This window comes from Pimephales promelas, chromosome 14, assembly GCF_988280905.1.
Source record: "Pimephales promelas chromosome 14, fPimPro1.hap1.1, whole genome shotgun sequence".
NCBI classification, from domain to species: domain Eukaryota; kingdom Metazoa; phylum Chordata; class Actinopteri; order Cypriniformes; family Leuciscidae; genus Pimephales; species Pimephales promelas.
In genome coordinates this window covers 19929049-19942100 of record NC_142782.1, presented here as the reverse complement: position 1 = coordinate 19942100, position 13052 = coordinate 19929049, and the positions used below count along the sequence as shown (strand labels likewise).

The 13052-nt window shown below is 38.1% G+C and overlaps 1 protein-coding gene across 5 annotated transcripts in view; it reads left to right on the top strand.

Moving 5' to 3' along the window:
* The window catches only part of grid2 (glutamate receptor, ionotropic, delta 2), a 427585-nt gene extending 414533 nt beyond the window's left edge, over window positions 1–13052 (top strand). For 2 of the 5 annotated variants that reach the window (XM_039679482.2, XM_089119556.1), the window contains exons 15-16: window positions 1181–1421; window positions 10711–13052. In XM_039679482.2, coding sequence (XP_039535416.1) covers window positions 1181–1421; window positions 10711–11139 — 670 coding nt within the window. In that variant the 3' untranslated portion in view covers window positions 11140–13052. Of the gene's footprint in view, window positions 1–1180; window positions 1422–7709; window positions 7778–7948; window positions 8171–10710 lie in introns of those variants that run through there. The other 3 variants (XR_005623733.2, XR_005623736.2, XM_039679496.2) reach the window with 3 other exon arrangements.

Sequence of the window (13052 nt, the reverse complement as noted above, 5' to 3'; positions counted from 1 at the left end):
CAATCAATGAGGCAAATTCTCCTAAACCTTTGTGTCCTGTATTCATTATCATTCATTTGCAGCCGCTGGACTGGCATTAGTACAAACTGCCATCACTACATCAGAACACACTCATTCTTTATGGTGAGGAAGATGCCATTATTTCTGTGGAGACACTGCCCCCTGGTGTTGGGAGAAAAAAGTAAATCACTGCAGCAACAGATGCAATTGAACAGACTGGGACCATTCGGGTTATTTATAGTGTGTTACACAGATCTCAGTGGCTCAATTAATGTGTAAGAATGAAGCAATCTGCCATTCAATTTCAATCCATAACACAGTCCATTTCTGTAATGCGACACACAATAAAATTGTGCATAATCGTGCATACATTTAGGCCAGTAGTAAATGTCCAGGCGTGGAGTGCAGAGTTATCAAAAGAAGCTGCATATTTGTCTTACTTTAGCCAAATTTAGTGAGAGGAACTTTTCTGTCTATGGTCGTTGATTATAGTGGATTTTATGGGTCTTTTGCCTCTTTTTAAAAAGTGCAGGAATTGCCTGAATTTTCTTATTTTGAGCTTGTATAGGCTAAGTTAAAACCAGTAAAATTCATATTTGCACATATTCAAGAAAATCATATTTGCAATACATTTTTATATTATTATGCATTGTCAAAGGATTTCTTTATTATTACTATCTTCAATAATGCTGTCATCAAGCGTTTTGAATTGCTATAAGACACTATTCAATATTCAATCCATTATTTCTTTATTTCTGTTGTAATTCTGACAAAGTTGCTTGTTTTTATTAACAGAAACTGGGAGTATTGATATATTACTTGCATGATTCATTTTGTGACTGAGATTTCAAGAACCTTTACAACAAAATTATAAATGATTACTAGGTAGTTATTTATAATAATTCAGAAACAAAACTGTTTTTATAAGTTGAAAGTTAATTAACTGCTAGGTAACAAACAAATGACAAAAGAAAAAATACCATCAGACATTATCAGAAATTCACACCATCACATTCCAGACAAAATCATCTTGAAATATCATCCTAATATGTGATGGTATGGATTCTTCATTACCTTTATTCCAGGATTAATGCTGTAAAGACATAATTTGAAATAAACTGAAAAGTGCCCCCGAATAAAGAATCATCCATATCTGTGTCTGTTTTCTTGCTGTGTCCAGGATCTTAGAGCTTCAGCAGAATGGGGACATGGACATCTTGAAGCTGAAGTGGTGGCCGCGGGATAGTCCGTGTGACCTGTACTCGCCTGTGGGCACTCGGAAGAGTGCCAGCGCCTTGGACATCCACAGTTTTGCTGGGGTGTTTTTTGTACTAGCAGCTGGTGTAGTGCTCTCCTGTCTTATTGCCACGGTGGAAACCTGGTGGACGCGAAGGAAAGGCTCCAGAGTCCCATCGAAGGAGGTAAGAGCCCTTATGAATAGGGATGAGGTTGATAATTAGCTTATCATAAACAGAAGAGTGTGGAACATGTTTAAACACAGTAACTAATGGACATTGTCCAACTGCCCAAGACCAGATGGGATCCAATTCAACTTCAAGTTCTATGACATTGCTTCTAAATTTCCCCTCAGAAGGGATGGCTAACCTAAAAATTAAATAAAGTCATCATTTACCCACCCTGGTGTTGTTCTAATGCCCTTTTCTTTTCTTTTTTTCTTTTTTTTGAACCACAAAAGGAGAAATAAAAAAGTAAAGTGTGTACTTTTCTGTATGCAGTAAATAATGACCAGTATCAAGCTTTAAAAAAAGATGCAAAAGTATCACAGTAACACATTATGCAACAGGTGAGATATATTTCAAGTGTTCTGGAGGTAAACAATTCAGTTTGGCAAAAACAAGCCAAAATGAAATGTATTATTTAACAGAAATCCTGACCTTGACCGTGGGTCTACCGCGCTTGACTGCGTATTCATGTGACTCTATTAGCACAGTTCACTCCGACTCGCCCAAAAATACGTGTCGTGAAATACAATGCCTAGAATTTCCAAATATGTGTACCGGCACTTTCTTCACTGAGTTAAACATCTCAGTTTGTCTGATTAGAGTCAGAATGACATTCGAAAGATGTGAAAGCGATAACTTTTTGTTGCGGCAAACACAGCAGATGAATTCACATGAGAGAAGAAAGAATGTTGTATTTAATTTCTTGTTTGTATTAATCTGGATTTCTCACAACTTAAGTGATTTTTCTGGGTGATTCGGAGTAAACTGCAGTGCCAATAGAGTCACATTGAGCTCACAGTAGAGCACAGAAGGCCAAGGAAAGGATTTCCATTAAATAATACATTACATTTAATTTTGTTTTTCATCGAACCCTATTGTATGCCCCCAGAACACTTGTAATATATGACACGTGTCACATACTTTTGCATTTTTTGCAAGCTTGATGATGGTCGCTATTCACTGCCGTTATATGGATGAGCACGAGCAGGACATTAATTTTAATACTCCTTTTGTGGTCCGAACAACACCAGTAGAGTAAACAATGACTTACTTTTCATTTAGGGTGAACTTTCAATGCAGGACAGCAAAAATTTAAAGAATGTAAAATAAGGCAGTAAGAAAGTCATATGATGTTACGAGTTTATATCCTGTTAACTGCTGTTTTTACCATATATTTGGTGAAATTTAAAATATATATATATATATTATATTAAATGGTACTGAAGCATAATATTTTAATTAAGTTATATAAATTCAATTAATATAAAATAATAATATGAATATTCATTAAAAATTTGATTAAATAACCTTTTTAAACTTTTTTACTTTACAAATGAAATGATTTTCTCTTGTATTTGCAACGTGATGGTCGCAAATCAAAAGATGATAATAATAATAATAATTAAGATTTTATTAAGATATTTTCACTTTTGAAGTTGTTCAAAAGCCATAAAACACCCCATGTGACCTCAAATCAATCTGTAATAATGCAGCAATTGCAACCATAATCTATTTGTACCTAACAAACACCCCTTAATAACACAATCCTTCTGTACCTCTGGACACGTCGCACTGCATTTGCTTTCTGTAAATAACATAAATCCTTTGGACTTATCTGCCATGGAACAAACAGTTAAGCAGAATCAATACAGGCCGTATGCCATCAAAGCCTTGGAAGGATATTAGTAACATTAACAAAAAAGACTAAAAGAGATTAAAATAGTCAGCATTACTGTAGACAAAGCACTTTTTCTTGAAATATTATAGTTTCTGATAGCGCACTTAAACCTCTCCAAAAAAAACGCAATGTTGTTCAATTGCCTATCAAGCACATTAACAACACTGTAATAGAGCTGTTGAGAAAAAATAACAAATAAACAGGTGCTAAAAAATATGTGTGCTTATAAAAGCTGCATATATCTTGATAATTACTTTAAGACAAGGCTCTAATTTTTTCTTTAATATCCCATAGCTAAGTTCATGATGATCAGTTTAGATGAATGTGTTTACACATATTGTTTTTCTTTGTTTTCTTGTTCTTACAACTGTTTGCCTATTGTTGGAATTAGGCAATTAGAATTAGAACATTAATTAACAAATAAACCCATTGCTTGCATTTCACATGACAACACTTCAATGTAACACAGGCGTAGCAGTGACAGCGCATTCATATGGCTGGGAATGAACCTTTGTGATGTTGCTCTTGATGCATTTCTTTGATTTGATGAGTTTATGGCTCCTTGTTATCTTCTGCAGCTGTCATATTGTGGGTGTTCTTTTTCCTGATATTACATCCCCATCTCCCGCATTACTCCAATTGAGTCCCATCACCCACCCCCCGACATACACACCTGACCTCTCCTCACACCCCTCCGGTCTGAGTCATCAGACTCTCCACAGGCCAAAAAACACAGCATTTCATGTCTAGCTTTCCACCTGAAAAACAAAGTAGTGCTTTTGATCAACGGTCAGGGGCTTTTTCTTGTCTTCCGTCCTCCCGCCATGAAGCAGCTTTTATCTGTCAGGGGCAGCAGCAGCAGGGCACTCGTGACCCCCAGGGAGAAGAGCGACTCTCCTGAATCCCTGCTCCTCTGAAGGCCATCGTCCACTCTTCTGCTCGCCATAATGTTCAGACGTTTATATGGAAAAATTATGTTCCTTGCAGAAATGGCAGATGAGCTTCAACCTGCTAGTTTTTTATTGCAGCATGCTACAATTAGCATATTTACGTCATATAAAGCTGAATGGTTGTTTATAAGCAAGGTCCAAAGTAAATGAATAAAAATGGCCCTTTATTGCGAACTGTGACAGGTTTGAATTTTAAAAATGATAGTCTGCACAGACAATTTAAAGCACAGACAGACCATCTACTAACTAAAGAAGTCAACTGTCTTGTCTTTTAACAACTTTTCAGAACATTGAAAATTATTTTCAGGGCTTTATTTAAGATTTCTTAAAGGAGAAATCTAGTGCAAAATGAACCTTTGGTGTTAGAACATATTGGTACCTAGTCAACCGTTCTCTGAGATTTGTTTTCATAATTGTCGAATGTAAAGAGTTTTATCTCTAAAAACTGTTTAGCTTATAACGCTAGTATATGGGGTATAGATTTATGAAAATAAAAATCGCTGGTTAATACCACTAACAAGGCTCAAAATAGCCCCACACTAAAACGGTAGCATAGAAGATATGGTAACACTTTACAATACGGGTGCACTAATAAGCATTAATTCATGCTTAACTAATGCACAGATAATACTGAATTAATGTGTAACTAATGATTATTTAAGCTATTCATTAATGATTACCACATTAGGAATTAATTAAGAGTCTGTAAGGTTAATGTATTAGTTCATACATGAATTGTTATTAATTAAATATGTAATTGTGGATTAATTCCATAACAAATTTTTTAACTAATAGTGTTAATTAATGTTAATTACCAGAATGAGCCATATGCATTAATACATGATTAATTACTTCATTGTTAGTGCAAATTCATGTGCAAATTACTACAATTACTAAATGACTATAATTAATAATGGTGTGCCCCAACAAGTAAAGTCATAACATAATGATACCTTTGCAAATCATTAGCTAATGATTAACTAAAGCAGACAACTGGAAGTTTAAGTGCATAGCTTTGACTCATTGTGGTAATTAACACATTCATTTACACTATTAGTTAATAAAATATGTTATTAATACACAATGACACATTGAATTAATGTATTCATGCAATTCATGTATTACTTAATCTATTAATCATATAGACTCTTTATTAGTTTCTGATGCAGTAATCATTAATTAATCGTTTCGTTCTTCATGAGTTATACATTAACTCATGATTATCTGTGCATTAGTTAAGCATGAATTAATGCATAGTGCACCCGTATTGTAAAGTGTTACCGAAGATATTTCATAAAGACAGTCCACTTTGCTAAAACAGGCTGATGGCTATCTTTGGAAAACAGTCTTGAGCAGTCGATCCACGAACGCCGAGCCAAGTTCTGGCTTGTTCACATCTCACCAGCGCACTTGGCTCGGTGTTTGTGGTTTCGACTGCTCGAGACTGTTTTCCAAAGTGGACTGTCTTTATAAAATATCGTCTTATTAAACGGTTTGTACACTTACAACGTTCTCAATGCTTCGGTTTGCATGTAGGGACCCTGATCATGCTACCGTGTTAGTGTTGGGCTATTTTGAGCCTTGTTAGTGGTATTAACTAGCGATTTTTATTTTCATTACTCTATGCCCCATATATTACCGTTATAAGCTAAACAGTTTTTAGAGATAAAACTCTACATTCGATAATCATGAAAACAAATCTTAGAGAATGGTTGACTTAGTACCAATGGGTAATTAGACCAAAGATTCATTTTGCGCCGGAGTTCTCCTTTAAGTGTTTTTCCTCTTATGAAATAATACATAAAGTCTTTTTGTATGATGCTGCACTGTACATTGCTCTTAGTCACAAATATGCATAGTCATATTACAAATATATAATTAATAAAAGTAAGGCAAATACAAAAAGCAATACAATCTTATTTTAGCTGATAAATTCACCATTGGCCTCAAAGTTAACATTGGACCTTCTACTGTATATAAGCATGCTAAGTCATTAGTTGTAGCTAATATAGTGGTGTAGTTGAAGATGTAACAGTGAGCACAGAGATAAGGGTGGAGCGCTTTGGCAGTTGAACCCCGCTCCTTTTCTGCCCCAGTGGTTGGATCATGCTGATTTGGGCTCATTCCTCAAGGCACTCTTCCAGATGGTTCCATCAGAGTAGAAGCTTGGCAGAGCTTTGAACAAATATTCACACGCACACATTTTAACACACACACGGTCCAGTGAGCGGGACGTGTTAATGCCAAAAGCGACCAAGACAAACGCTAAAAATTAGCACATATCACACTCATCTCACAGATGTTTTTTTTGTTTTACAATTTAAAGCTCTTTGGTTTATAGCAGAGTTCATTTAAGACTTCTTTACTGCAAAATTATCGTATTTTTGACTTGTTTTCCAGTCAAATTATTTATGCTTTCTGAGAATAATTCAATGAATTAAGTTTGTCTTTATTACCCCCTTTAGCAAATTGTTGTTTTATGCATAACTTAATTTAGAGAGATTTAACAAAAAAAAACTATTGTGGTAATAAAAATAAACTTGTTTGAAATACTAAATTAAATGAATAAATTAATTATATTCTATTTATTCATTTTAAATAAATATTAAAAGGATCTTGTTTTAAGGATGTTTGGATCATTTTTGAACGAGGCAAAAATACTGAATAAGATAATTATTTTTGCAGTATTTGTCATTTTGTCTTTCCTAAAAACCATTCTTCCATCTTTCAGCATGATGCAACTATCTTTTTGGTGTGTCCCAGTGCTGTCTTGTACCATCCTTAAATCTTCTTAACTGCTTCCTCTTTTCTTTGTGATATTTCTTGACACCTGCAGGCCATGGCTAACAGAGTTCATTGCACATCAGAACAATAGAATGACTTTGTGCTCATGTCTGTGTCTGACACACACACACATACACACACGTTGCATATGCCATGGTGTTAGTTTGTCCCTGTTTCCTCTCTCTATTTCTCTGTGATCTCGCCGTCACGGCTCCTTCTGTGGTGTCGCAATTGGTCAGAAATGATTCGATGTGACAAATCGTCAAAACGAGTTCCACCTCGTAGTGACGAATAACCGTTTTCCACCCAAGTCAAAATGTTTTCATAGCGCACCACCTGCCAATCCAGAGAGGACGAGCAGGCGGTCCAGAGAACTGGAGGTTTTGCTTTATGAATAAGCCATTTCACTTGTCAAGCTTTGTGTTTTAATCATTCCTGAAAAACCAAATGATGAAAAGTTCTTCACCTCAGACGTCTACTGTGTCATTGATATTGTGGCTGTCTGGAGTCCTGCGGTGCCTCTACCATTTCTCGGCCGCGGTATGAGGTCTGCATTCAAATAGCCAACTGTTTTTCAGTCTTAGAAGAAAGAAAAAAGGAAAAATTATATTTGTATTCCTATTATGTTCAGAGTGGCTATAGTATTAGAAGGTATTTGAAAGTCATACCTCATGTGGCTGCATAATTAATAGAGGCCGCCGAACGCCAAACAGAGATCTGTGTCAGTCATTACTCTGAAAATGTTTGGTTATTTTTCAGAAAAGACCAAAACAATCATGTTATTCTGCTACCAAAGCCTGAAACAACTTTTATTTTGTTGATTTTGTTTTATAGATAAGTACTCTGTGTTGAGGGGTGGGAGAGAAATGCAAAATGCCATTTTTACCATCTCACACTTCCAGGTATCTGGCTCCTTGGACATAAAAAAAGAAAGAAAAAAACATCTGTGTGCTGACTGTTTGTTTGTTGTCTTTTTCTATTCATTCCCCCACCTCTCTGAAAACAACCTCTTTCCCATCCTCTCATCTGCCTGCTTCATCTGTTGGGTCATGTCCTTTCACGCACACGCACAGACACAAGCTGACGGGCCGTCTGTGAGGCAAGACGAGCCGTGTCATGAGCCGCAGACTGACATCATGCTCACGCTCAGGCCTTCCTCCAATCATTTGTCACCTGCATGCTGCGCCACGCCCCTCGACTCCAAGCTGAGGCACACGTTCGCCATCCCGTCGCGAACTGTCTTCTGCCAGCACTGAGCTACACTCTTTCCACACTTCTCCAAGCCTCGAGCCCACGTAGGTTATTAAATGCGTAAAGATAAGTTTTGTACGAACTTAAGCAATCGCACATTTGCTGCTGGAAGAGAATCCACTTGGGTGCTACAAGGAAGGTCATTACCATTTATTTCCCGAAATGCAATAAAACGGGCCGTTTTCAATACCAATCTTTTTAAGGCCCACAAAGATCAATCCATTATAGTACTAGACAAAATTGGCTTAAAGAATACATTATTTGAGAGGTGTAGCTTACAAGGGGATCCGCATGCTGGCGTTTGCAAAATACCTAAAAGTGCCTAATTCAGTATTTATTATCAATACAATTAATGCAAGGTATAAAATTATGTTTAAAGCAGTGGTTCTCAATTAGGGGGGCCTGAAGCAAAAAAAAAAAAAAAAAAAAAACGTAATACATTTATGTACGAAATTTATAATATTAGTCATTGCATCAGGTAAGATGTGGTTCTCAGTCAGGTGTCCTGGGGCCCACTAGGGGGCCTCAGCAAACTTCTAATGGCTTAATTTATAGGTTAGTATTGGTATGTGTGTGCTTTGTGGGTGGGTTCTTAGACTGTAAAGTTTGAATTCAGTTTTTAGTTGTAGGCTACTGTAACCACTTAAGTCTGACTGAATCACCATACTCATCTGGCTTTTGTGAAGTCGGACCAACAGACCTAGATAATGCGATTGTAGCTCGGCTACATGTTATAGATACCTATTGGCCTTTGCGTTGTGCACATGCTCCACAAAACAAAGACAATGTGCATATCTATATAATCCTTTAGATTGAGATTCAGTTACACATTCTGTCATGCATACTTGAACAGATGCATGTTGCTGCTGTAGCTCCATTATAACTGTTAAGAACCACTGGTTTAAAGATTTCACACTAGTGTTACATCAATATCTGCACTCTCAGGGAAAAAAATAGCAAAAATTCTATCTATAGGGGTTTAAAGTTTCAGTAGCACCTCATTGCAGTACACAAGATCCAGGGGCGGAGTCGGATCCAGATCCGAGGGGTTTAGGAGTGGGTTTAGGGATCAGGGGTGGAGCTAGTTAGGTTTAGGTATGTGTAAGGTGGGAGGAGTTGGATCTGGATCCGACTCCTCCCCGTGGATTTCATGTTCTGCAGTGAGGACCACCTCAGTTTGGGCAGTACCCCCAAAGAACCTTATTTACCCATAAAAGTTCAAAGTAGTAGTGGTGATGTAATCCAATTTAAAAACAGTTTTCCCTGCATGAATTGAGTATTTAAGCTTTCAGATGACACCTAATTTATGATGAATACTAAAATACGTGTTAGGGAAAATAGGCGGGACCACTACCGGGACACTGACAGTTTACAGGCTATAGATAGGCCTACATATTACTACTCTAAGGTACTAAACTTCTCTTTTTAGGGCCTGATAAGACACCAAGTTGTCCCTTTAAGGGTGTTGCATTGACAAGTCTAGTTGTATATCCCTAAAGACACCATTTTTACAAAAACAAATTCTGGCTAAGATAAAATCCATAGGTTTAGACTCATAATTCAATCTCACCTTGCCCCAAAAAGAAAAGTGTAAGGGTTCAAAACAATCTTCAAAACACACCAAAGTATTTTGAGAAGCACAAGGTCCCAGTTTAGGTCAACCAAACACCACATGTAACAGAATTCCCACATTACTCTTTCCCTTCACACTTTCACCCCGATTATACCGCCTTCCTCCACCATGGTGGTAGGACAAGTACCTACGAACTGTCCCCCTGACCTCCCGCCCCCCTCGGCCCGACCAGGTTCCCCAACCACCCCTCTTTACTCAGGGCCACGCTGCCTGCCGCTGGTGGCTGGAGTCAACTAAGTGCTTTATGCTGGTCCAAACCAGATGCCATTTTATCTCTGAGCTCCCTGCAGCCACAATGTCAGCCCACGTCACCTCGTGAGTTCTTTACAGCAATCTACATATTTTATAGTAGTTATGTTAGTTAAACTCATTATACTAGATAAGCTACAGTTTTGTCACAATCGTGGTTTCAGATGGCTTGAAAATGGAAAGGTTTTGTAGTCTGTGTCTACATATCCAAAGATCTATCTGTCACACAACGTTAATGTTGATGATAGACTAGTCCAAGGACAGTTCTAGTTAAGACTGTTTTCATTACTGTAGCTCAGTATGTTTCCCTTTTTGTACCCCTACCTTCTCTGTCTTGCTTTCCATGCAAACACTAAAACCTCATTGGGCCTCTAATTCTACATCACTATCCGCCCCTCAACCTACTTCCAAATTCTCTTTTTCCCAACTGCATCCGAAAACACTTTCTTCACATCTCACTGGCTCACCAACTCCCTTCCTCCTTCACCGCCCCAATCCGTTTCCCTGTTAACCACCTTGTGCTGTCCCACTTCACTAAACCATCCCACTCTCTATCTGCTCTTATGAATACACACCCCTTCACTTCACTTTACACCTCTTTTCTCTTCTGATCCTATAACAACCTTCGCTCCTCCTCCTGTTCTTCTCTCCTTCCTTATTTTCCCCACTCCGCTTTCCTCCTCCCGTTCTCCCCTCTTCTAGGACGATAAGGAGATCGACCTGGAGCACCTTCATCACCGGGTTAACAGCTTGTGCACGGACGATGAGAGCCCCCACAAACAGTTCTCCACCTCCTCCATCGACTTGACGCCCCTGGACATGGACTCCCTCCCGGCCGCCCGGCAGGCCCTGGAGCAGATCAGCGACTTCCGCAACACGCACATCACCACCACCACCTTCATCCCCGAGCAGATCCAGACACTCAGCCGCAGCCTGTCGGCCAAAGCCGCAGCCGGCTTCGCCTTTGGGGCCGTACAGGACCACCGGACTGGGGGGCCCTTCCGGCAGCGAGCCCCCAACGGAGGCTTCTTTCGCAGCCCCGTCAAGACAATGTCCAGCATCCCATATCAGCCCACCCCGGCACCCAACTTTAGCTACGGCAACGACCCGGACAGGGGCACCTCCATATAGACTGCAGGAGTTCCTGTGCCTGCGAGTTCGAAACAAAAAAAAAAAAAAGAGAGAGAGAGAGAGAGATATGTAAATACAAATGTTCCATTTTGGTTGTCGTTTTCTCTTGACTTTTGCTCTTGGCAATGGAGCTTGCTTGACCCCACCGAACTCGTCAACAGGACGAGGATGGAATAAAATGATCATTATTGTCATTGTGGTTTGTCGGGAGATTTTCTCTGTGAACTAAATGAATTTGCCTTTTGTTTGCCACACTCAATTTTGTGGGGAGAAAAAAAAAAGACTATCAAATGTTGAAATGATGGTATGTTTACCTTTTTGTTTTGTTTTTTGTTTTTCGAAATAGACTCTGCCTAGTGTTTCCCAGATCTGCAATAACTCAGTTTAGAAGAATCTTGTCAACTCATCGACTGAATTGTGCTTCATCTCAGCGCTCTGTTAATGTTCAGTGCTCCCTCTAGCTGAAGCGTTCGACAAGGCGCTGCTAAACTGAGAGAAAATAACCCGCTTTTCTCGGAAGCCTCACAGTAAGTGACTGTGTTTCTAAGGACCTCTCATCCTTTCTGCCTTCTCCCTCAAGTCGAGATCTACTTCGAGTCTTTAAACGGACACTCTGTGGAAAAGACTCGATTGAACTTGAAATAAAAAAGAATAAACATCATTGGGAGGAATGAAACAAACGCTACTAAATGTCTCTTACTGACTTTAAGTATAACAAATCTTTAATGCGTGGAATGTGTCTGGTCAGAGAGTTTTAACAACAAAATAAATGTTCAGAGCTGTCTGTAGTTTTAGTTTTCTCTTTTTTTATGATTAGTTTTGAGATTGCTTCAGTGCCATCATCTTTCATTGATTTGCACCATTAAACCATTAAGAGTTTGTATTCACTTCTGTAGCCGTACTCCAGGATTCGACGAAAACGTTCTGTAGAATAGCTTCATTGTATATGCCACAATCTCGCGGCTGTGCGTCATAGATTTTGGAAATCAAAGAGCAAGAGAGTTTTTAAAAGGAATTCTTAACACGAGCCTCAGGAGACGGGGCTTTTTTTACTTATACTCGCCATTTGAAGACGCTGATACAGTGGCGACTTTTGAGGGGTGATTTGAAATATCTTTCTATTTCATTTCGTTAATTTTTTTTTTTTTTCAAAGTGCTAATTGTTTAAACAAGGCCAATGAGGTGTGGTAAGTTTTAAAGAAAAAATACACCTTTTGAGGACAAAAAAAACAACCAATCCTTTTAACTAACATAAACTGTATTAATATTTACTAATGTTAGTTGTTTAGAATGAGCTTTCAGTTTGTTATCCTCTGACTAATTCGCAAATGTTGTGTATAGGAAACGGCAACAGTGTTTTGACGCAAGCATTCTAGATGTACTTTTCTTAAGTATGATTAATGAAAGACTAGGAGCAATTTTATTTAGTATCAGTTTAAATATTTTTACTTAGAGTAAATGAAGAGACATTAAAGTGTATATTTTACATGCAGATACTTTTTGTGTTGGATTTAAAGAAGATATAGAGTATAATATCTGAGTCTGTGAAGCTCAGTTAGCCACTATCACATTACAAGGAGTTCTCCACGGTTTCTCTGGCGGGAAGACATTCTCATTCGACTTCATTCCATGTTGATTTCCGAATCTTTCAAAAGGAGGCAAGGTTTTTTTTTTTTTTTTGTCCCCCGTAAAAGAAGCATGCAAAACCTGCCATGCCTGTAACATTTTTAATTTCATACATAGAATTGTACAGGATTACATCATTTTCAACTGATTATAATGTACAGTATTTAATATAGGCCTATTTTGTTGTATGTGTTGCATATTATTCAAATGGAACAAACTGAGGCCTCTGTTACAAGTGGCAAAGCTTTCTGTGTATAATTTGTCTAATAAACATGTTTTCTACAGTG